The 22,662-nt window shown below is 29.0% G+C and overlaps 2 protein-coding genes across 2 annotated transcripts; both read right to left on the reverse strand.

Moving 5' to 3' along the window:
- On the reverse strand, window positions 1–10,317 carry LOC130893803 (facilitated trehalose transporter Tret1-like). The gene is made up of 5 exons (XM_057800193.1): window positions 10,131–10,317; window positions 8,553–8,637; window positions 7,440–7,575; window positions 4,567–4,851; window positions 1–2,585 (listed from the first exon to the last, which is right to left on the reverse strand). Exons 1-5 carry the CDS (start codon window positions 10,136–10,138, stop codon window positions 1,672–1,674), a joined length of 1,428 nt encoding a protein of 475 aa, XP_057656176.1. The 5' UTR covers window positions 10,139–10,317; the 3' UTR covers window positions 1–1,671.
- A 1,982-nt stretch (window positions 10,318–12,299) lies between these two features.
- Window positions 12,300–22,017, reverse strand: LOC130893690 (fatty acyl-CoA reductase wat-like). Its single transcript, XM_057799996.1, has 9 exons — window positions 21,881–22,017; window positions 17,903–18,106; window positions 17,593–17,841; window positions 16,257–16,402; window positions 14,836–14,945; window positions 14,284–14,485; window positions 13,413–13,652; window positions 13,099–13,356; window positions 12,300–12,601 (listed from the first exon to the last, which is right to left on the reverse strand). Exons 2-9 carry the CDS (start codon window positions 18,095–18,097, stop codon window positions 12,502–12,504), a joined length of 1,500 nt encoding a protein of 499 aa, XP_057655979.1. The 5' UTR covers window positions 18,098–18,106; window positions 21,881–22,017; the 3' UTR covers window positions 12,300–12,501.
- Window positions 22,018–22,662: the final 645 nt, after the last annotated feature.

A 22,662-nucleotide genomic window follows, 5' to 3' on the forward strand; every position in this document is an offset into this window, starting at 1 on the left:
TATCATCAAATAATCGTTTATTAATTGTTAAAAAAAATTCTACATTCAAATTGAATTCGAATTTCGTCGATTTTGATATAGAGAAAATTAAATTTCCATCCAATTCTCTCGGAAAAATTTAAATTCTAAGTTGTAAGTTTTTCTTCCACCGGCTTCAGTCCCTCGAAAAATTTCGAAAAATCGAAAATAGAATTAAAGTGTAATTACTACTAACCCCCGTATATATTTGTACCCATAAAAGACTAAAATTTATTTATACAAACAAATAAACAGTCAGAACTGATCAAACCGCGAATAACATTTTTGAAAGTGCGCATGCGATTAGTTCCTGAACCGATTCGGAATCGGATCCGCGATCAAGGCAATTGACTACACGATATTTAATAGACGCACGTAAATGAGCTCGGAAATATACACTGGCGTACACAATTTTTGTAACAATATTTTTTAGTAAAAATTTTCAAAATAAATTTCAAAAAAACCTTTTACTCTAAAATCCATATTTTTGACGGTATTCAGTAAAATTTTAAAACTTTATACCGCTCCGTTTCGTTGGTAGAAAAGTGACACAAGTCAATAAAAGGAGAATTCTAGCCGTTATTAGAGTTGTGACACTTTTTCATAAAACTAATCTTTACTCAACTTATTAATGTCGGTTTCAATTTATATATGATAATTTTGACTTGTGTCACTTTTCTACCAACGCAACGGAGCGATATAAAGTTATAAAAAATTTACTGAATATCGTCAAAAATATCGATTTTATAGGAAAGAAGTTTCTAAGAGAATTTTTTTTTAATATTACGAGGTAATATTAAAAAAGGGAGGAAATATTTTATCGTATTCCGAAAAAATCGCAATTTGATTTATTATGAAAAAAATGTACAGTGCGGAAAGGAATTTTTATCGATATAACGAAATTAATTTATAAAATTTTTATATACGAGGTGAATTTAAAATTATGTATCCTTCCGTTGGTAGAAAAGTAACACAAGTCAAAATTAGTACATGTTCAATACAGCAGTTTAAAAATTCTGATCATTCACTAATTTTGACTTATGTCACTTTTCTACTAACGGACCTATACATAATTTTAAATTCTCCTCGTATATGAAAAATTTTCTGAATAAATTTCGTTATATCGATAAAAATTCCTTCCAACCCTGTACATTTCGTTAATATAAAAAATCAAATTTCTCCTCTTTATTCGCGGTGAAATTAAACAATTACTCATCCACCACCCCTCGTATACGATAAAATATTTCCTCCGCTTTCCTTACCTCGGAAAATTGAAAAAAAATTAGTTCTAAACATTTTTTACAAAAAAATCGATATTTCAGAATATATTTAGTAAAATTTATGTAAATAATTGAATAATTTTGGATTTACCTCGTATATAGAAATTTTCAAAATTAATTTCGTTACGTCGATAAAAATTCCTTTCAACCCTGTACATTTCAATAATATAAAAAATCAAATTCCGCCTCTTTAAACGCGATGGAATTAAACAATTACTCATCCACCACCCCTCGTATACGATAAAATATTTCCCGCGCTTTCTTAACCCCACAAAATTAAACAAAAAGTATTCGGATATTTTGTTTACCTCGGAAAATAAAAAAAAAGATTTTTTTTCTGTAAAACTTCCACTAAAAAATATTTTTTTTGGCCTCAACTTTTGAAAGCATCCTCGATTTCGTGTAGGGGTTTTCCCTTAGTTTCCGGTAAAAATAGATAAACGAAAATCGTACTAACGAACGCGACCAAACCGAAAATAAGAAAACCACCGCTCGGTCCGTAATTTCCAAATATAATAGGGGTAGTTTGTACTACTGAATAAAACATCGAAAAAGCCACGAAAGACGAAACCCCACAACCGAGTCCTTTCAATTTAACCGGAAACAATTCCCCGTTCATAGAACTAGGTAACGGCACCAACCCTATACTAACAAACACGATATAAGATATCAAAAACAACATAGTGAAGTAACCAATTTGATTCGAGGGATATATTTTCACGAAAAACGTCACCCCGCTTAAAAAAAATAAAGATACAAAAGTACCTATACCGCTTATTAACGCCAAATGTCGTCGTTTGAAATTTTTTATGAGAAAACATGCCGCAGTCGCCATCACGACACGGATCAAATCGACTAACAACGTTGCCAGATACTCATCGACGTTTCCCACTGTATCCTTCATTATGGCGACCGAATAAAAAGCTATGGCGTTTATTCCACACCATTGTTTAGTCGTCACGTAAACTGTCAGTATTATTAATGGTTTTAAAAATTCCGGTACGAAAATTTCGTTGAATTTTTCCTTGTAATTTCGATTTTTATCTTTCGGGGATTGGTTACGACGTTGTAGTATCGAATCTAATTCTTTATTAGATTCTTCTGAACGTCCTCGACACCAAAAGAATGACGTTTTGGCTTCTGCGATTCTTCCTTCGTTTGCTAACCATATAGGTGATTCTGGTACGAAATGAATGATTATTTGACTGATCAATGGGAGTATGGAACATATCAGGGCCGTATTCTTCCACGTTAGGAACGTTCCTATTAAATGGACCATGAACAAACCTAAATATTAAAATTTAATTAGTACCCTGTATATTTCGTATCGTTAAATAAATATTTTGAGGGGAAAATAAAAGGGGAAAATTAACATTGATTATATTTGAGGAAATTTTCTAACGGAAAATTGTGAATATTAGATTTTTTACATACAGGGTATGATCAAAATATTCTCCTGTGTAATTTCTATAAATATAAAACTAACAGAATCAAATGTGGATATTTATTTAGGGACATATTTTTTTATCGATGGATACCCAGAAGTAATTTTTCCCCTATAATTTTTTTTTTCGAGAAACTGATTTTATTTCGAAAACTCTCGTATCAAAAAACGACTTTATGCAAAAAGTTTTATACCAAAGGGACCCTTTGAAATTGGATATTTAGTTTCGAAACCTCAGATTTTATTTTTTATAACTCGCTTTGTATAATCTCGAAAACGTTGGTGTATTTTTTCTATGGTAATATTAATGTTTTCTTTGGATTTTTCCATATTACAACGTTGCCATTCCACAATTGTAGATATCATGAATTAATATTAGTTGTCAAAAACATTCTCACTTCAACTTTCACCCTGTATAATTTCCACAAATACAATACTGGGAGAATAATATATGAAAAAATTAGTTAGAGACACATTTTTTTCAACGATTGATGTCAAAAAATAATCGATATCTCGTATAGTCACAGAAATATTTCATTTTTTATACAAGTATGACGAAAATTTTTCAAAAATTTCGCGGTTTTTGGCAAAAATTTTACTAAAGTATGTGGAAAACTATGTGATATTATGTATTTTCTTCCAGAAATTCCGGAAATCGCCACAATTTTTTAAATTAACGCTTTGTTTTCCAGTAAAATCCAATTTAAATGAATTTTCTTCACCTACAACCATTTTTTTTCGAGAAACTTTTGAACTATTCTTATGAAAATACGAAATTTTGCGAAATTCCATAAAAATCAAAGATACTAGTTTTGTTTTAATTTTCATACCAAAACGACCCTTGATATCGGAAATTTCATTTCCAAACTTCAACTTTGATGTTTCATAATTCGCTTTGTATAATATCGAAAAACATTCCGTATTTTTTCTGTGATAGTATCAACGTTCCTCTTTGAATTTTTTCATATTACAACGTTGCCATTCCACAACTTTAGATACTATCAATTTCCAAAATTCTACTTTTCAAAATCATTTTTACTTTAACTTTCACCCTGTATAATTTTCACAAATACGACACTGTCAGAATAAAATTTGAAAATTTACTTAGAGGCACACTTCTTTTATCAATTAATGCCCAAATATAATCGATATCTCGTATTGTCACAGAAATATTTCATTTTTTATACGAGTATGATGAAAATTTTTCAAAAATTTCCCGGTTTTTGAAAAAAGTAGTAAATATGATTTTATACTGAAAATACGTGGAAAATTAAGTGATATGAATTTTTTTCAAAAAATTTCAAAAATCACCTCAATTTTCAAATCAAACTTAAAATTTTCCTGGAAATCAGAGTTTCATGAATTTCGCTCAATTTTTCATCAATATTTTTTTTTCAAAAAACTGACCTACTTAAGCAAAAGTTTTTTTCCAAATTTTCATACCAAAGGAAATTTTGTTTCAAAAACTATAACCAATGAATTTATTTTTTTTCCAATTTTTACCAAAAATTCATATAGAAATTATTTCGTAGAAAAAAAATATAAATCAAATAATTTCCACAAAAAACAACGATTACGCATAATCTAACGATTCATTTCAATCAAAATTCGTTTTAAATATCCCCCTATCGCCCCTACAAACCACCTGTATCCAGACGACGCTGTACCGAACAAATCTAGTGACCTTACCACGTGGAACTATCGAGTCCACAAATTTCTCACAACATAAAACTGGTTTCACAAAAAAATAATAAAAAAAATGAAATTTTCAAATATGTCAAATATAACAATTAATTATTCACATAATTCGATATATGTACGTACCAAATGCAACAGAGAACGATATACCGGCTAATAAAAACCCCCTGTATTTGGGATCAGAGGTTTCTCCTATGTAAACCCCGGTAGCAGTAGCCAGTATACCATTAAACAAACCGGTTACGAATCTTCCCAAAAATATAATCGTCACATGGTTTGCCATGTATATGAAAAACCAACCTAAGAATATCGGTATGCAAGAAACCGAGTGGGTAACTTTTCTTCCGAGTTTGTTTAAAAGGATTCCACCTATAACGCAGCCTAGTGCCATCGGGAGAGCAGCCAACGAAGCTGAAAAACAAATTTTGCGAAAAAAAACCAGATAGACACTGATATGAAGTTGGTTAAAGTAGTTGATATTTCGAATTAAATATATATGAAAGTTGAGAATTATTACAAACAAATCAAAAATATATTACAATTATTTAATTTATAACCTTCATTTTGTTTATATTTACAGATATTAATATTTAAATTGATTAAAACATTACTAGGTGGCGCTAATTTATTCAACAAATATTATTAAGTGAATTACAGACAACTATACATACACGTTGAATATACGTACGCGTAATATTAGTTGCCTACATCCCTTGTATTGAGTTATTTTATGAAATATTTATACTGGCAACATTGTATGTGTAAGGTGAATGACAGTTATATTCCCACTAAATCTACCGGCTTATAGTCCAGTAAAATTTGGATTTAAATTACTATCGAAGAGGTAAGTTCGCTTTTTTTAAAATATAATTTGATTTCCATAATAATTATTCATAATTTTTTCGCAAGGGTAGCAAATAATTGAAAAGTATTCAAACATCTATTTTTTTTTCATATATTTTGAAAAGTATGTAAAAAATCTTAAACAAAAAATATGAGTATTGATTTCCTTTAATACCATAACACTTTAATTTCTTATTGTATATTACGAAAAATGTAAGAATAATTTATAAAAATTAATAATTGTTATACGAGGGTTTCTCTGAATTTAAGTCGTATAACAAGTTTTGAAATTCGAAATAAATAGAAATGGAAAGGAAAACGTTGATTTGGGAAATTTTTTAATAAATTTTTGTAAAAAAATGAACGTTTAAATAATATATCATCCTTGACATTATGGCGTGGTGATAAAAAAAATATTTTTAGTTTTTTATAAACCTAAAAGCCGAGTTTTAAATTTTCACAATTTATTTCAAATATTTTGTTTTTTTTTGCAAATACGCCTAAAGTTATTTGAAACAAGATATCAATTTCCAAATTTTTACTCGAAAATTTTCCTCATATCTTCTTAAATTTTCGAGATAATTCCAAAAAAGTGATTTTTGGAATATATTTAAACCAGTTTTAACCCACCTAAATGAAATTGAACAATTTTAAACATGAAATCTTCTAAATTTGTACTAAGATCAATTTTTTTAAAAAAAAGCGATAATTTGAACTATATTAGGAAACATTTATGTTACAAGGGACCGAGGAAACTATCAGGTTCAAATCTTGGCTACTTTTTAAAGTTCTGCTAATCCACCACCAGGATATGATAAGGAAATGATGATATGTAAGTCTTGCCTTGGTAGCATTGGGATACAATAAGGCTTCAGACAGCTTAGATCGATGATGGAGTTCAACAACCTCGTGATCACATGTTTTGTTAAACTCTGACATAAAAAACTTAAAAGGAGTTGAGGAAATGAGTCTCTGAGATAGATTGACAAGGCAGGATATTGGAGAAAAACTAGGATTCCAAGATTGAGCCTCAAATATAGAATAAAGACGATCTATAGGGAAGAGCTAGATAATTCAGGATAGAGCCTCAAACATAGGATGAAGAAGACGTAGAAATTCAGGAGTAAGCATCAGACATAGAATAGAGAAGTCATAGAAAGGAGAAGAGCTAGAGAATCCAAGATTGAGCCTCAAAAGTAGAATGGAAATGACGTATATAAATCCAGGATTAAATCTCAGACATAGAATATAGAAGATATAGAGAGAAGAGCTGGAGAATTCAGGATAGAGCCTCAAATATAAGATGAAGAAGACGTAGAAATTCAGAATCTGTCTGATATAGAATGAAGAAGATGCAGAAAAAGGAAGAGCTGGAGAATTCGAAATATAGCCTCGAATAGAAGATGAAGAAGAGTTGGGAATTCATGTTTAAACTTCCCATATAGGATAGAAAAGAGCTATGAATTCAAGTTAAATACTTATAGGACACTTATAGAATGGGGAAAAGCGAAATCAAGAAGTGATCTTCCGATATAGAATTGAGAGGAGCTAGGAATTTAGGATCGAGCACAGATATTAGAATTAGAAGGCAGGAAATCAGAATTCAAGAATTATGCTAGAAAACAGATAGAGAAAATGGATAAAAAACTAGAAAACAAACACAAAAAGACGTGTATCATAACGTGAGGCTTTCCAGATCTGACGAATCCTCCAGGAGTCGCTGACTTTGAGCTCTTCCACTAGGCCAAATCCTCTGTACTAATACAACAAGATAAAAACTTGTTCCATGTGTTGAATCAATAAATTGAAGTCCAGAAACGATTCACTGGAATATAGCACAACTTAGGAGAGTCTCGTTGTATTTGTACCATCAGGTGAGGCTGTCCAGATATGAAGAATCCTACAGGAGTCCCTGGCTTTGAAACAAGGATTTTCCACTAGATCAAATATGGAATCTGTCGCTCGTGTCGCGAGAAGAGCTCGGGAGGAGGACTTAAACAGGGAGAAGAAAGAATCAGTGCTAATATGGCAAGATGGGGCTATGGTACAGCAGAAAACATCAATAATGTGTAGTTTTTAACTATTTGGATAATCTCTTATAATATATAATACTAAAGACTGTACATAAAGCAGTCCTCAAATATATATTCTCTTACCTATCCAAGACATTTCGACTTTGCTGACAACGATGGTAGAATTGTTTGACTCCAATTGAGGTAGTAAAATAGCCGAGTAACCAAACGTCATTCCGGCAGAAGTTGTTAATAGTAAAGGGCCCAAAGCGACCAAAGTCTAAAATTCAGATTAACGTACAACAAGTCACATAAAAGACTTCTTAAACTTGATATTTAATTTTTTTTTACTAATAAACTACTCAAGAGCCAAAACTACTTCCATAAAATCGTAGAATTTTAGCAGAAAAATGTATAATTCAAACGATAAATGCGCTCGGATTGTGAACGAAATCGAGATAAGTTGTAGAAGCGCTGAAAAGCTCGAAGGTTGACATATAGATGACGTCAGTTGGATCTAACCTTCATAAGACATGTGTATAAATTTGACAGCTCTAATTAGATTGTGAGTGATAGCAATTTGAAAATTATAAAAAGAAATATTGCGTGTTAACACGTCTATCTGTGTTTATCGTGTTCCATACTGTTCTGGTTCTCTTCTCACTACTTTATTTTACACCTCGTATACTCTAACATGATTTGGAATATACAATCAGGAAGATCTGAGTAGTTAGAAGACTTTCAGTCGACGAATTGTGGATTTTCTTCAACATTTCTTGAGTCGTCACCTCATTTGGTCGACTACTACTTTGGACTTCGGTCTCGTCTAAACTTACGTACCCAATATTATACTGTTGATAACGAAGAATTATTCTCACCCAGAGTATGCTGTACAGATAGTGAATGATTGAATGAAACATTGGGGGTATCAAAGAACCCCCATAGAAAACAATCACAAGGGAACAAATCGAGAAATTGGACCAGCCACTGCAAAACGCGTTCGATTGAGAAGTGTTCCAAGGAAGTTAGTCATGGAATCATACAAAAGGAAATGAATCGTACAGCCAAGGAAAAAAACAAATCTCAAAGTATTGAGAATCGTAGTTCTACAACTTCTTAAAACAAGAAGCGCACCTGTATTGTAGATCGGGGTGAAATGATTTTTTTTTTTGGAAACTAGAGGTCTTTGTACATCCACACGAATTTACTAGCGCGATTTACCATAAAACGACAAAACTTATTCTATTACACGTTTACCTGTTTTAGTAATAAGCGCCATCTATTTTCCACTTCTTCATTATCGCTTTTGTCAACGAAATATTGGAAACATATAGGCAGTGAGCTAGAAGTGAATAAACGATTTCTTTAAATAAATGATAAGTTGATATTAGAGGGTTGCTACTTAAGATTTGACATATGGCAACATTGATGTAAATATGTCAAATCTGACGTCATTAATTTTGACATTAATGGTGAACGTATTCAGAACGTGTTTACAGATACTTGAAACTCCATGCGATGGTTTTCTAGGACTTACGACGTAAATTCAACCAAAAATATTTGTTAGCACTGGATGCCGCATAATTTAACAATCGCTCAAAATAATCTAGTGTCGATCGAAAAAAATTAAGGAAACCAATCGCAGAAGACGAACCATTTTCCAAAACATCAAATTGATGGGTCATTCGGCGTACAGTCCTTTTTTGGCAACAGGATGCTTCTTATTCCCGAAGATCAAAAATAAATTGCGACATCAACGTTGTTCTACTCCTGAAGAAGCGGTTGATCTGTTCAGATTATATGTTGTAAATGGAAAAATGTATTGATCTTAATGGAGAATATTTTAAAAAACAATAAAGCCATATCCAATTACAAATATTTGTTTTTATTTTCCTCAAAACTGAAGTAGCAGCCTTAAGTCGTAGATTAATTATAGTGTACAACTTGATGCAAACTGAAAACTTCATCTGCATGTGTTATGACTTATATTAATACTAGTTAAATCGATTTTAATGGAAACATCTAGAAATAAATGTAACTAAAAGTAAATGTAATAGAAAAAACATTAAGAAATTTGATTATCAAAATTTATCAAAAAAAAAATCGAACCGTCCTCGTAGAATGCAAATGGAAAACATGAAATTCTCGCAATAAATCTGACAACACCGTAGATTAATGTCACAGGGCTACCAACTCAATATTTTCTGATATATGATTAATAATCTCGTTTAATCATTTTAAATCTGATTGGTTACTGCAATTTCGAAAACCATTAACAATAATTATTGGAAATATTTTGAATTTAGTTCCTATGAGTTTAATTGTCATGTTTGACATTTGACAGTATCAAGTGATAAATTCATTATTATATGACGTATAATAACATCGTTTTGAACGTATACTAAACATTAATCGAAATTATTAGTATATTCAGTTTGCATCAAACACCCTGTATTTAAAATAAACAAAAACTAGTTTTCTATTAAAATATTCAAAAACTAGTTTTTAAACCTTGTTACTAAGATAAATACATATATAATTTTTATTAAATATCTTCTAGTTTTGTTACATTCTTAAGTTAATATCTTTGTATCAGACGTTTCTAAATTTGATTTCAATATAATAAAATTACTTTGAAGTGTGACATCCTGCATTATAATAACATTTATAATGACAATTGGAACTTAGTGAATTAACGTATTTTAAATGCGTATAACTTCAATCTGATGATATATGAGAGAAAGTATTACAGATTTAATTATTTGAATCAAACTATTTACGTGATTTTAATAAATGGAATTAAAGGAAAATAATTCAAATTATATTTGTACTTACATTTTCATTATGTTACATTGAAGATGGAAATGAAAAGATGTTAGTCGACACACGAGTGGATATAAACACTTTCTTCGCGAACCACATACCGCTCCCCCTACTATAGTTATAAGATGGCTTTGAAGATCAAGGTTTTTTGTTTTTGCATATATTTGATCATACAAGTTCGATTTTTGCGGGAAATTCAATTAAATCAACCGTCGCATATTCAAGATTTTTCACCACAAACCGTATTTTCATAATATACGATGTGATATCGAAATATTTAATTTTCTCGAACATTACGGGTCAGTTGGCGCGATATTTATAGTTGCTTTCGAATTTATAAAGTGTACGAAATCCGTGGGCTCGACGTTCACGAGTTTGGCACACAAGAATCAATTGGAACAAACTTCGGTACGTTGTGTCAAATTTGAAAACATGTCACTAATTAATTATGTATTTGTTGCCGTGATCCAAAATACAAGATACTTAATTTAATATAAAATACGAATAGTTTGAAACTATATATACACCTTCCCAAGCCCTTTTATAGTCTTTTTCATTAAATAATAATGCAAATCTTAAAAACGAAAATCTGGAACGTGGAGTGAAGTATTGCGCACCGATGTGCCCGATCGGGTGTACTTGGAAAGTGACTTATATTTTTTTACTTATTTTTTTCCTAGTTTTAAATGTTTTATTTCAATCTGTTTCTTTGATTTCGTTTTGTTTTCATAATTTTTTCATTTCTTTCTTTATTTCGTATCAATTTCTTAATTTCTATTTTCAATTTCATTTTTTTAGCTCTTACTTTCTTTCTATTTTCTTTTTTGTCTATTTCCTTTGTTATTTTATCGATATCTAATTTTACTTATATACCTTTCACTTATATTTTATTTTTTCTCATAAATTTTTTCCTTGTTCATTTTCTTGTTTTATTTTATTTTCTTTTAAACTTTTCTTATTTCTTTAGGTTTTCCTATTTTATTGTTTATTTCCAATCTTTTCCTTTCTATTTTACGTTTATCTAGTTCTAATTCATTTGCCCTCATATATTTTTATTTTTTCCCTTTTTTTCGTTTTCGTTTTCTTTTCTTTAATATTTTTGTTCTTCCATATTTCAAAACTTTTTTCTATTCTATTTTTTCATTTTCTTTTGATTTGTCTTCTTATTTCATTTTCTTTGCTCTGTTTTCCCCTAATTTCCTCACTGTTTACCTTTTTCCTCATGATATTCTCTTATTCTTATAATTCTTTCCTATCTCCAATTCCATTTTCTTCGTTTATTTCTTGATTTATTCTCCTTTTTTATGTATTTCTCCTTATCGCCTTTTTTCTTTTTCTTTTCTGTATCTCCTTTAGTCTTATTCTTTATATATTTTCTTATTGTTTATTATTGTTCATTTCTACTCCTCTCTACTTCTCTTCATTTGTTCCTTTTTCTTTATTGTTTCCAATTTCCGTTTCTTCTGTTCATCTTTTTCGATGTCTTCCTCTTATCATTTTATTTTCTGTTATCAATAATTTTTTCAATTTTATTCTTTTCTTCCATTATTGTCTTCTCTTTTTTCTCTTTCAATTCTTATTTTATGATTTCTTCTTCTTTTCTTTATCTCCTTTAATCTTCTTCTTTATTCATTTTCATATTCTTTGTTCGTTTCTATTCCTTTCTGTTCTTTCTTCATTTGTCCGTTTTCTATTCCACTTCTTTTCTGTTATCAATAATTTCCTCTATTTCATTCTTTTCTTCCTTTTTTGTTTCTTCCATTATTCTCTTCTCTTTCAACTCTTATTTTGTTATTTCTTCTTCTTTTCTTTATCTTCTTTAGTCTTCTTAATTTATCTTCTTATTCTTTATTCCTTTCTTCTCCATTTATTCCTTTTTCTTTTTTTTTTCTCTATTATATACAATTTCCGTTTTTTCTGTTCCCCTCTTTTCTATTTCTCACTTTTACTCCTCATATCAACAATTTTTTCAATTTCATTCCTTCCTTCCTTCTTTGTTTCTTCCATTATTATCTTCTCTTCTTCTTTTCTGAGCTTATTATCACTTCCTTTACCCTTATTTCCATTTTTAACCGTTTCAACCGTCGATTTCTCTCTCCCCTACTTCGTTTTATTCTACGTTCTCAATTTATTCTTTCTGTCTAAATTTTAATTGGATAAGGAAAAAATAATACGATGAGGTTCTATTTATAATTTATTAAATTAAAAATATTTCGATTAATCGGTCACCATTTTTGTCATTGTCATTGATATTTGCAAAAAATGGCTAAAATTCATGATATTACATTCACAACATGAAAATTGTTACGAAAAAATGAAAATCGAATATCACTGTCTTTAACATTTTCCTTTAAAAGTTAAAAACTCAATGGAAAATTTACAATCAAAACATTAAAGAAAGTCCAGTCGAGAACAGTTTTGAAATGGCGCTATAAATTAAAAATATGATCGAATATTTTACTGTGGTGTGAAAAAAGCCCAACCTGAAAACGAAATTAGTATAAAACATTCAAAAAATTCATTGCTTTTTTTTATATTTTTATTATTCACTCAATTATTACTGTCGATTATAAAAAAAAATTATAATTTAAGTTGTTTATACCGGAAACTGTCAATCACAAATCAAAACGTCATTCTAAGAAGTCTATTTCGAGTGATATAATTATTGACATTTCGTTACGTATAGTTCTATGAAATACAAATATACTAATGCAGGCAATCATTATGTACGGCGCATATTTTTTGTTATTTTCTTATGTTTTTTTATACAATGATACAATGAACTGATTTTTAATTAATAACAAATGTAGGCAACCATTATAGCGCGCATTGTACTGTTAATTGCCTACATCAAATAAAAAACACAATGACAGAACATACACTATAAAAACGGTTATATGAAATGAAAATCGAACAGCGTTGCCGTACTTTTACTATTACTATGAAAATTGAGGAAATATGATATGTATATGTTACTAACCATTTTTGTTTTTGTTTGGCTTCTTTTAACGTATTATCAGATTCGTTGAGCAGATATCTTCTGATGCCCCTAATGTAAAATCTGAAAAACTGGAGCCAATTTACAAGGGTTAAGCTAAACAGAAATAATTTCTTATCTCTATCGTCGAGTTTTTCCCACAAGTCGGTCGTATTTTTATTGGAAAATTTCCAACTGCGTGTCGAAAAGTATGAAATACTCGTTGTGAATTTGTGTACTTTTTTATAGACTTCAATCATTCTGGAAAAAATGGAGATTGAAGTTTCGAAGTATTAAAATGAGTTGACTTAACTCACTTTGGTTTGTGTCTGGTTAAAACTGCGAAAGCGTCCAATATTATACCGGGGATCATATGTAAACATAATGTTAATAACCAAAAAATATATTTGTTGTGGGTTAATACGACAAAAGCGGTCCAGAGGGCGTTCGTTACTGGATAATCATATTTTTGAAGGATGTTTAGTTGTATAAATTCTTGCCATTTTACTGGATTTTCCACTTCGGATACGTAATTATATACAGTTATTTCCGATTTTCTAAAATGTAACCATTCAGGTTTTCTTCCGTTTTTTTGAATTGTTCACGAGAAATGAATAATGTTTTTAATGTACCTTAGAGATGGGTTGCTACTTTTTGCTACCTCTCTTTCATCAAAAATTGTAGACATAAATATATTTCTCAGTATTTATTGAAAATTTATCAGTATTTTGAAAACTATTAAATCACGGTATTTTTTATCATTTCAAAAATATCAAGTAACCTTCTACAAATTTCGTTACCAAATCAAATCAATTAATAAATCTCGAAATTCTCCTTAAAGGTTACTCAATAACTGGTGCTTCCATCTCTAATATGTGAAACATAACTTATTCAAAAAATTGTTTGTTATTAAAAATAAATAATATTGCAGTAAAAGTGATTTTATTTCGTTTCTATTCACCTATTATTTATCATGTATTAATGAAAATTCACTAAAAATATTGAAATTAATATGATTTTGTTTAAACAAAAATGGCGTACATGAAGCCCAGCGCCTACTACTACTTCTGTGACAATGACTTAATTCCCGTTAAGTTATAAGAACATTATTTGTTAGTCGCGTTGTTACCAGATTGAATTTAACTGGAGTATTAAATCCACACTGAAAAAATGTACAATTACACTTACGTATCTGATTTCTTAGTTGTTAGATCCCAAGCTATGGAAATAAGAGCAGATACACACGTATCTATGGGAACGATATCGGCGACGAGATTGGGATCACAATATAATACTCTTAATACCCCAGTAACCACCCCGGCGCAACATCCCGTTGGACCATACAAATTATCTATCCATCCTGGGATAGGCTCTTTGTAGGTAGATACAACTAAAAAAATTTTTCAATACAAGATAAACGTCATCCAAAATCACAAAAGTTTTTAAATAATTCGGAAATCTAAATATCTATATTGTAATAAAATATGCTAAATTAATCCAAGTAGAGTCAAATGGTTTAGAAATATATTGAATTTGATGGAAAATTAGAGAAAACACGCGAAGAAACTTCAATTCCTTTAGCAAATATAATAAAAAGAAGCTAGAAACAATAACATAACCTCAAATATATAAGCTTCAATTTCAAAGTTATTTTAGAACAGTTCTTCGACTTTCAAACAACAAATAAAAGGCTAATCACTTTGATATATTATACAAAAAATGTTTATGAAATAGACTTACTTATTGAAGGTCTAAATATAGCTAGAGGTAATCCTTTTCCTATATCATTCACCAAATTTTCAGCCAATGCTTTCGTGTATGTATACGTGTTCGGCCATTCTCCGAGAAGTCTGTGAATATAAATTTTACACAAACACAAAAATAATCAATGAAACACTATTAACTTTTTATTTTTTTGTACTACACAACTTTTCAAAATTATTCACGTCTACCATATTATCTTCGATACGTTTCGTTTACAAATAAATCCGAACAAATATGGAATGGGTCAAGTTCATGTAATTAGTGTGCCGTTGAAATATTTCCTTTAATATGAACTATTTTATCCGAATTTAGAGAATTCATACATAAAATTGTATATTATATTATTCTATTAAAATTGTGAACAAATTCAATTTTTATTATATAAAATATTCAACAAAACACTATTCATTGATCAATTTTAAAGGAAAACTTAATGTATGTCATATAAAAGTTTCGAATCATTTCGTTGCCGAACACACGCGAACAAATACGAAGTGGGCCGTTGATAATTAAACGTGATCCGTGAAGAAACCAGTGTTGCCAGAGCTTCAATATGAACGATTTTATAAAAATTTGGAAAATTCATAGACAAAATTGTATATTAAGCAAATATTCTAATGAAATTGAAAACAAATTTTAATTTTCTCACATTAAATATTCAACAACACTATTCATTACTGAATTTTAAAATGCCTATGAAAATATGAGTTCATTCGAGTCGTTTCATTTCCGAATAAATACGAGAAGGGAACATTTACGAAGAGAAAGTAATAAGAGTTGTTTCACGAAGAAAACAAAATCAATATATTTCTATTAACGGTGTTTCGCACTAAAATTTCACTAATGGGGCATTGAAAGCTTAAAAATTGTATATTTAGTATATAATTAATTTATTTTACCAACAATTTTGATGTTAATATAACAAAATGTCACAAAAATATTTGTTTTGTTTCCAATTTTATCATTATAAAATATTTTGTTATACCGATACTACTTTAAAGAATATCAGAACTTTGTTTATGATCGAACAAACATGACAACACTGGAATGGACGGTTAGTTTCTTCCCATCGAGACAACAAAGTTCAGATAGCCTCGTCTACTATCGACAATGTTGACAAACTTATCACACAAAAGGAAAAAAATTGGACATGTAATGAATTGTAAAACTTTATTAGAGGTATATAAATAGAAAGTATGAAGCTGTCTCAAGGTCACATGTTTGTCATTTACTTAGTGTCACGGATATATGTGATAGATCATTATCACTTGAATCAAATGACACGATGTTATAATAAGAAATGTGGATGTTATTATTTTGAATAAAAAAAAATAATTATTAGAAATTAAAAAGAAATAAAAATATCATATCGACGAGTTTAATAAAATTATATATACCTTGGTGTTAATGCGTCTGCTTCTTCGTGAGATATTTTTTCCAAAATACGCCCAACGTCTTCGTAAGATAATGGGCAATCATAAATTTTCTCTTCGATCACTGATCGCGTACAATTCGAATAAGCCGTCGAAACGTGAACGATTGACTGAAACAGTAAAAAAACACGTTTTTATACTAAAATTTTAATCGCATAGAACCTCAACCTAATCGAATAACATTCACATCTATTTTCATGAAAACTTATTTTCGGTATCCAACAGTGTTGCCAACAGTAGGGTGAAACGAAAATTTTATTATATACTTTTTAATTAGGAAAGAGTTATAACGGCAGTATTCATAGGCTACGCCATCCATTTACTATCTGACAATAGGTGACTTATTGTGACGTCGGCCATATTGTCATGGTGGATACAGAAAGACTTAATTTCATTTGTATATATAGAATTTATTTTTCGAGCGTTTTTTTCAATAAAATTAATATTTTTGGTCATAAAAATTGAAATAAAACACCATAACTAATAATAATTTCGATATAATTAACAAGATAAAATGGCGGCTAGTTGTGACATCATCCCGGTTAGCAATCTCAATAAAATTAGTAAAAATTTTGCCACTGTTTTCAAGTAACGTAACTAAAAATATACTTTTTACCACGATAAGTGATATTTAACAAATTTGTATAAATATAAAGAAAATATTTAAACTGGGGTTCGTAGGTATACAAAATGACTTAAATCACATGAAAAACGTACATTTGGCAACAACTTTCTCAATTAATCTCTATCGTTTACTACCCTATAGATCAGAGAGAGATAAAAAATCGAGCGAGGGAATATATATGTCTAACCTTGAAAATAAATAGTGATACAAAATTTGATTCCCGCTTAAAATTATTTTATTGTATCAATTATTTCGGATTAATAATACATATTTTTCACTTTTATATAGGTGTTTAATAGTATATAGCTGTTAACCGTGAACTGAATTTATAATTTCGTAGAAGACGAAACTGAGGGATTTTTTGCAGTGAATATTTTTATTATGTTGTGAATCTTACTCAACAGACGTCTAAAAAATTCATTACTACGTGCTTAATATACTTTACAACATAAATAAATTAAATAATTCGGGTTCTGTGTTTGTGATTATATATTGTGCAGTTGTTAATTCCACCAAAAGTTAGGAATATGATTAAATTTTTAATAACCAGGTAAGCATTCAAAAAATTCAATATACAGGTATAAACAATAGATAATATTTGTATAGTAAGTTGAATATTCAAAATTTATGTTGATTATAGACGAAAAAGTATAGTATATATATATTGAAACTTACCTTTAAGTTTGTCATTTTTCTGGCTAAATCAATGACGTATTTGATTCCGTTAACATTAATATCGTATGCTATTTTGATATTTTCGTCAAATCTCACTGTAGCAGCAACATGGAAGATTATATTAACTTTCGATATTAAAGTTTGCATGTCTATGATATTTAAACCTAAACCAGATAGTTGACATTCCCCGGAAATCGCCTCAATTTTGTGCTTAAATTTCGGACACTTCTTCTTAACCTCATCGAATATCTAATAGAAATATAATTATATAGTTGAGGATACATAAGTTTTTCTATTAGTTTCTACTTACTACATCCTCGAAAAGCTCGTCAATTCTCGTGTGTATACTTTTTCCCTTTTTCTCTCTGACAAGTAGATAAATGGTATTCACTTCCGTTGATCTGAGTAATTTTTCTATGAGAATTTTCCCCATGAAACCAGTACCACCTGTGATGAAAACATTCGCGTTTCTAAATAATTTTTGTATAGGCGTTGGTTGGTCCATTTTTGAGTTCTGGGTTAAAAGAAAAAATTATCACTATCAAGTATTTTATAATTACAGTTTATGATTAATTAGAAGTACTACCCACTAGATTCACAAGAAATTCATAGGGTATAAGACAACTGGACACTTTTTAATGTTTCTGTTCATGCAATAATTATAATAATGCAGTAAACTAAACAAAAATATTCTAGAAAAAGCGAAATTCACAATTTTTTGTCCAGTGGGGTGGTTTCTCCTTAATTTCATTCGTCGAATGTTACAAAGCTTTCTTTTCTTTGATAATTTTGACTCTTTCAAGACGTCATGTTTTTACATTCAAATGAAAAAGTCTTTGTCATAATTAGAATTGGTTCTTGTTTGTCAATATGTCAATTTTAAATATTTTCAATTTTGCAACCTTCCATTATGGTTTAGTAAAAAATATAAAAGCTTAAAATTATTAACAATTATACGCGAATTAATGATTTTAGATGAATATTTAAAGCTAAAACTAATATAAATTTTTTCGTGAAATTTTCTTAAACTCTGTTATTTAAATATACATATGATCAGTTTTTTCCATTTTCACAAATTCATTATAGAAAATTTACTATTTAATTAACAAAAACGACAATGAAAACATATTTTTAACTTAGAGCACCCTGTATACATTATTACTCATATACATAAGTATATAAAATTAAATATTGATAAAAAAATCTAAGTTATATTTCGTATTCTTTACCTTAAAATTAATAACGAACAATTAAATTTATATAATAATTCTATATTAGATTACCCATTCACAACAAATAATAAAAAATAAATTTATTAATTACTTTTGACCATTTCTGTATTTGCAATAAAAAATTTGCTGTTCACGACAAGCCGCAATATTGTTATCTCTCCGTACAGCGTTGCCAGGCTTAATTGAAATACTATTCTGTTTCTGGAATATACGTTACCCTATACTTTCACTTAGACTAGTAATAAATGGAATACGTTCCCTTCACATCTATGAATCTCTTTATATAATTTATTTTTGCACCTACTTTGTTAGATGTGGATCAAATTGATAAAAGATTTTTATCCATACGATGGAAAGTGTAATAAGCAAGATTTAATAAATTTAGTAATCGTTATAGATTCGTGTCTGCATATAAGCTAGTTTCACATGAATGTCTGTACTATAAAGCCGCTTCAATGAAATTTAAGAAGTAAATCCAATAATTTAAATTAAAAAGCTTGCTTCCCTTATAACACATTTGAATGGGATTGAGTGATATCTACGGAAACGACAATTATTTATACAAATATATGAGTTTTATTAGTTCATGACAGTAGAAAATTTGCTTTTTATAAAATTTCGTGAAACATATTCTGATGTAATTCGTGGCAGCATTACTTGTTGCCTACCCGGTTGGCTGGAGTATGATTTCTCATACCCAACACAGAGAACATAGTATTACGGATGCGATGACAGATATTGACAATGTGCAATAGGGTGATTCTAAATACTATTTTTGTTTTCCTTCATTTTCATCAAATAAAGTATATTTTTCTAATAAAAGTCAATCTTTTTACTTGAACCATTTGGAAAATACGACATTCGATATACATAAAAGTTATTTACGATTAGATAAATTAACTAAATAGATGAAATAGCGGCAATGCCGCTATTATCATATGTTGGTGATGGCGCGTTACAAAAAGAGGGAATTAATCAGTTGTCGCGGGAAAAAAATCAGATGGTCTGGAATTTTAATATTATTAGAAAATGAATTCATTTTGCCGGGTTATAATTGTGTATAATAACAGTTCATTAACGATGTGGAAAAACAAATATTATATTAACTAAGTGAACAGTTTTTTTATGTTCTGTTTGAATTACGAAAGGTAAAATTCAAACTTCAGTTTCCTGTAAGATTATTTTTTTTCTATTTGATATCCTTTTACTTAAGGGTATCTGACCATGAGACGTCAAGGTCAGTAAATAATTAAAAAATCGTCACGTATTGTTTATATTGATATCTATTGCATCAGAATAATATCTAGTATAATTCAACATATATTTATGTCAATAGAAATAAATATAAAAGTAATTATATCTTAAAGGAGTTCGAGTAGGCTTTATCAAGAATTATTTTGATAATTTTACAAAACGATATGAATAAATATTATGGATATAACGTCGAGACCAAAACTTTGTACAATATATAGCCCAAATCAGTTATGATGTTCTTGTAATAAATAATTACAATATTTAAGAAACAAACTAACAGCTAAACTGAGCATGGAAAATTGTTTCACGGTCTCCAGCCATTACTTGCTGTTTCCGAAATTCAAAAACACTTGCATACTAAATTATTTTCTCTAAATTAGAGGTAAAACAATAGTTTGCAAATTTTGCTTTATAAAAACCCAAAACATCGACAGATATGATAAGTAACCTTTAATTCGAAATTAAATACAAGATGGTTAAGATACCATGAGAGTATACAGGGTGATTTATTAGTATGATAAAATTCAGTGTTTGATTTAATAGAGACTAGGTTGGAAAATAAACAGTATTCTGTATAAAAATCTCGTCAAATCCTAAATTGAATACAAGGTGGTCAAGATACCATAAATCTATACAGGGTGATTGATTAGTGTGATAAAATTCAGTGACTTTTTTAATGGAGACTAAGTTGGAAAATAAACAGTATTCTTATTCGATAATAACATAAAAATCACGTCAAATCCGATATTAAATACAAGGTGGTTAAAGTACCATAAAACTATACAGGGTGATTGATTAGTATGATAAAATTCAGTGCCTTCTTTAATGGAGACTAGGTTGGAAAATAAACAGTATTCTCATTCGAGAATAACATAAAAATCACGTCAAATCCGAAATTAGATACAAGGTTGTTAAGATACTATAAAATTATACAGGGTGATTGATTAGTATGATAAAGTAAAATTGTAAATAATTTCAAAATGTGGAGATTTACGATAGGTATAATCCCTCAAATTTTCATTTTGGTATCTCAGGTCTAACTTTCATCACACTAATCAATCATCCTGTATAATCATGTTTAGTTTTATTTTTAACGATTTTTATTGCTTTCAGTTAGGTTTTTTTTTGTAAATCATTTATTTCTCAAATTTTAGTTTATATACGTTACGGAATTGTCGATCTCGTTTTCTTCCCATTTTGAAACATCAGATTTATAAAAAATTTTGTATATATATTAAAGGCAAATGAAAATGCAATAATTTCATAAATTCGCACCATTATCATTAACAGATCAGTAGGATATTTTCAATATTCAATAATTCAAGATTTTCGAAAATCTCGTTCATTCTAATATCTTATGATATACTAGTAATTTATTTGTTTAATATATAGAGTGTTTTAAAAAAGTTTCTTCGTCACTAGGATAGATAGAAAAGTAAATACTAATTTTGGTTTGCTTGGCACAAAATTATCGTATTTATGATAAAGGGAGTTTAAAAACAATAATAATTTTCTTCATTTTTACGATTTTGCCGAAACTACTGGCAACATTGAATTGAAATTTCACACAAATACGTTTTGGAAAATTGACCTAAAACACCAAAAAGATCGAGTTTCATACAGTGTTTTACTTTTCGGAAAATTTTGATTTAAAAATTATGAAATAATAAATTTATTAAACGTAAAAAATAAGAAAACAATTATTTATTAATCTCGTAACGATCCTAGAAACGGGGTTAACTTTTTTCGAAACACCCTCATGTTTAGTTAGTTTATTTATAAAAATCGATTATAAAACTTACATCAAAAACCCTGTAAGATCTTTTCACTTAACGACAAAACCAAAAAAAAATCGAAGTGAGAACTTAAATTAACAATCGAAGTACTAAAAGCGAGTACCACTTCCACTAAAGAACTGAACGTTGTCTGCTGTACAATTACGAATCTTAAATTCAATATATATTTCTTTCTTTCAATCTTTGGTGGGGCTTAGCTTATCGGTTTTAATAATTTTTTAATTATAATAATATTTATATTAATATATATTTAATTACGTAATGTAATTATGGAAATACCCTGTAGACAAAAGGAGAAAATTAATTTTTAATATTTATTCAGTTTATCTACTTTTATTAATTAATAAATTAATTATTCAATTACTTTGAAGTAATTAAAATATTATTAAGAAGAAGAGGGATCTTTGAAAAGTTCCCAACTTTTTGGAATTTTTGGAAGCGTTGGTGGGTTTCATATTGAACACACTGCTTAAACTACAATTTCTTTTTAATTTAAAAACCCTATATATATATAAACGAAGCAATTTTAGACAGCAATAAGCCATATTAGAATTTCTTCAAATTAAAATGTCTACTATACTACAGTTTGTTAAGTTTACTGAGTTATTTATAAAAAACTGCTTATATCTTTCGAATTACCCTGTATAACATTGCAATGTTGCAAATTATGTAAAGGGTGTTGTAAAATTAACAAGATTTAAAATTTTGAGCAGGATATTGATGTGATTTTTTCTGTTTAATTCAAATTTTGTATCAATTTCGGGACACTCTTTATAATTGGGTGGGGG

The sequence above is a fragment of the Diorhabda carinulata genome, chromosome 5, assembly GCF_026250575.1.
Source record: "Diorhabda carinulata isolate Delta chromosome 5, icDioCari1.1, whole genome shotgun sequence".
In the NCBI taxonomy this organism is placed as follows: domain Eukaryota; kingdom Metazoa; phylum Arthropoda; class Insecta; order Coleoptera; family Chrysomelidae; genus Diorhabda; species Diorhabda carinulata.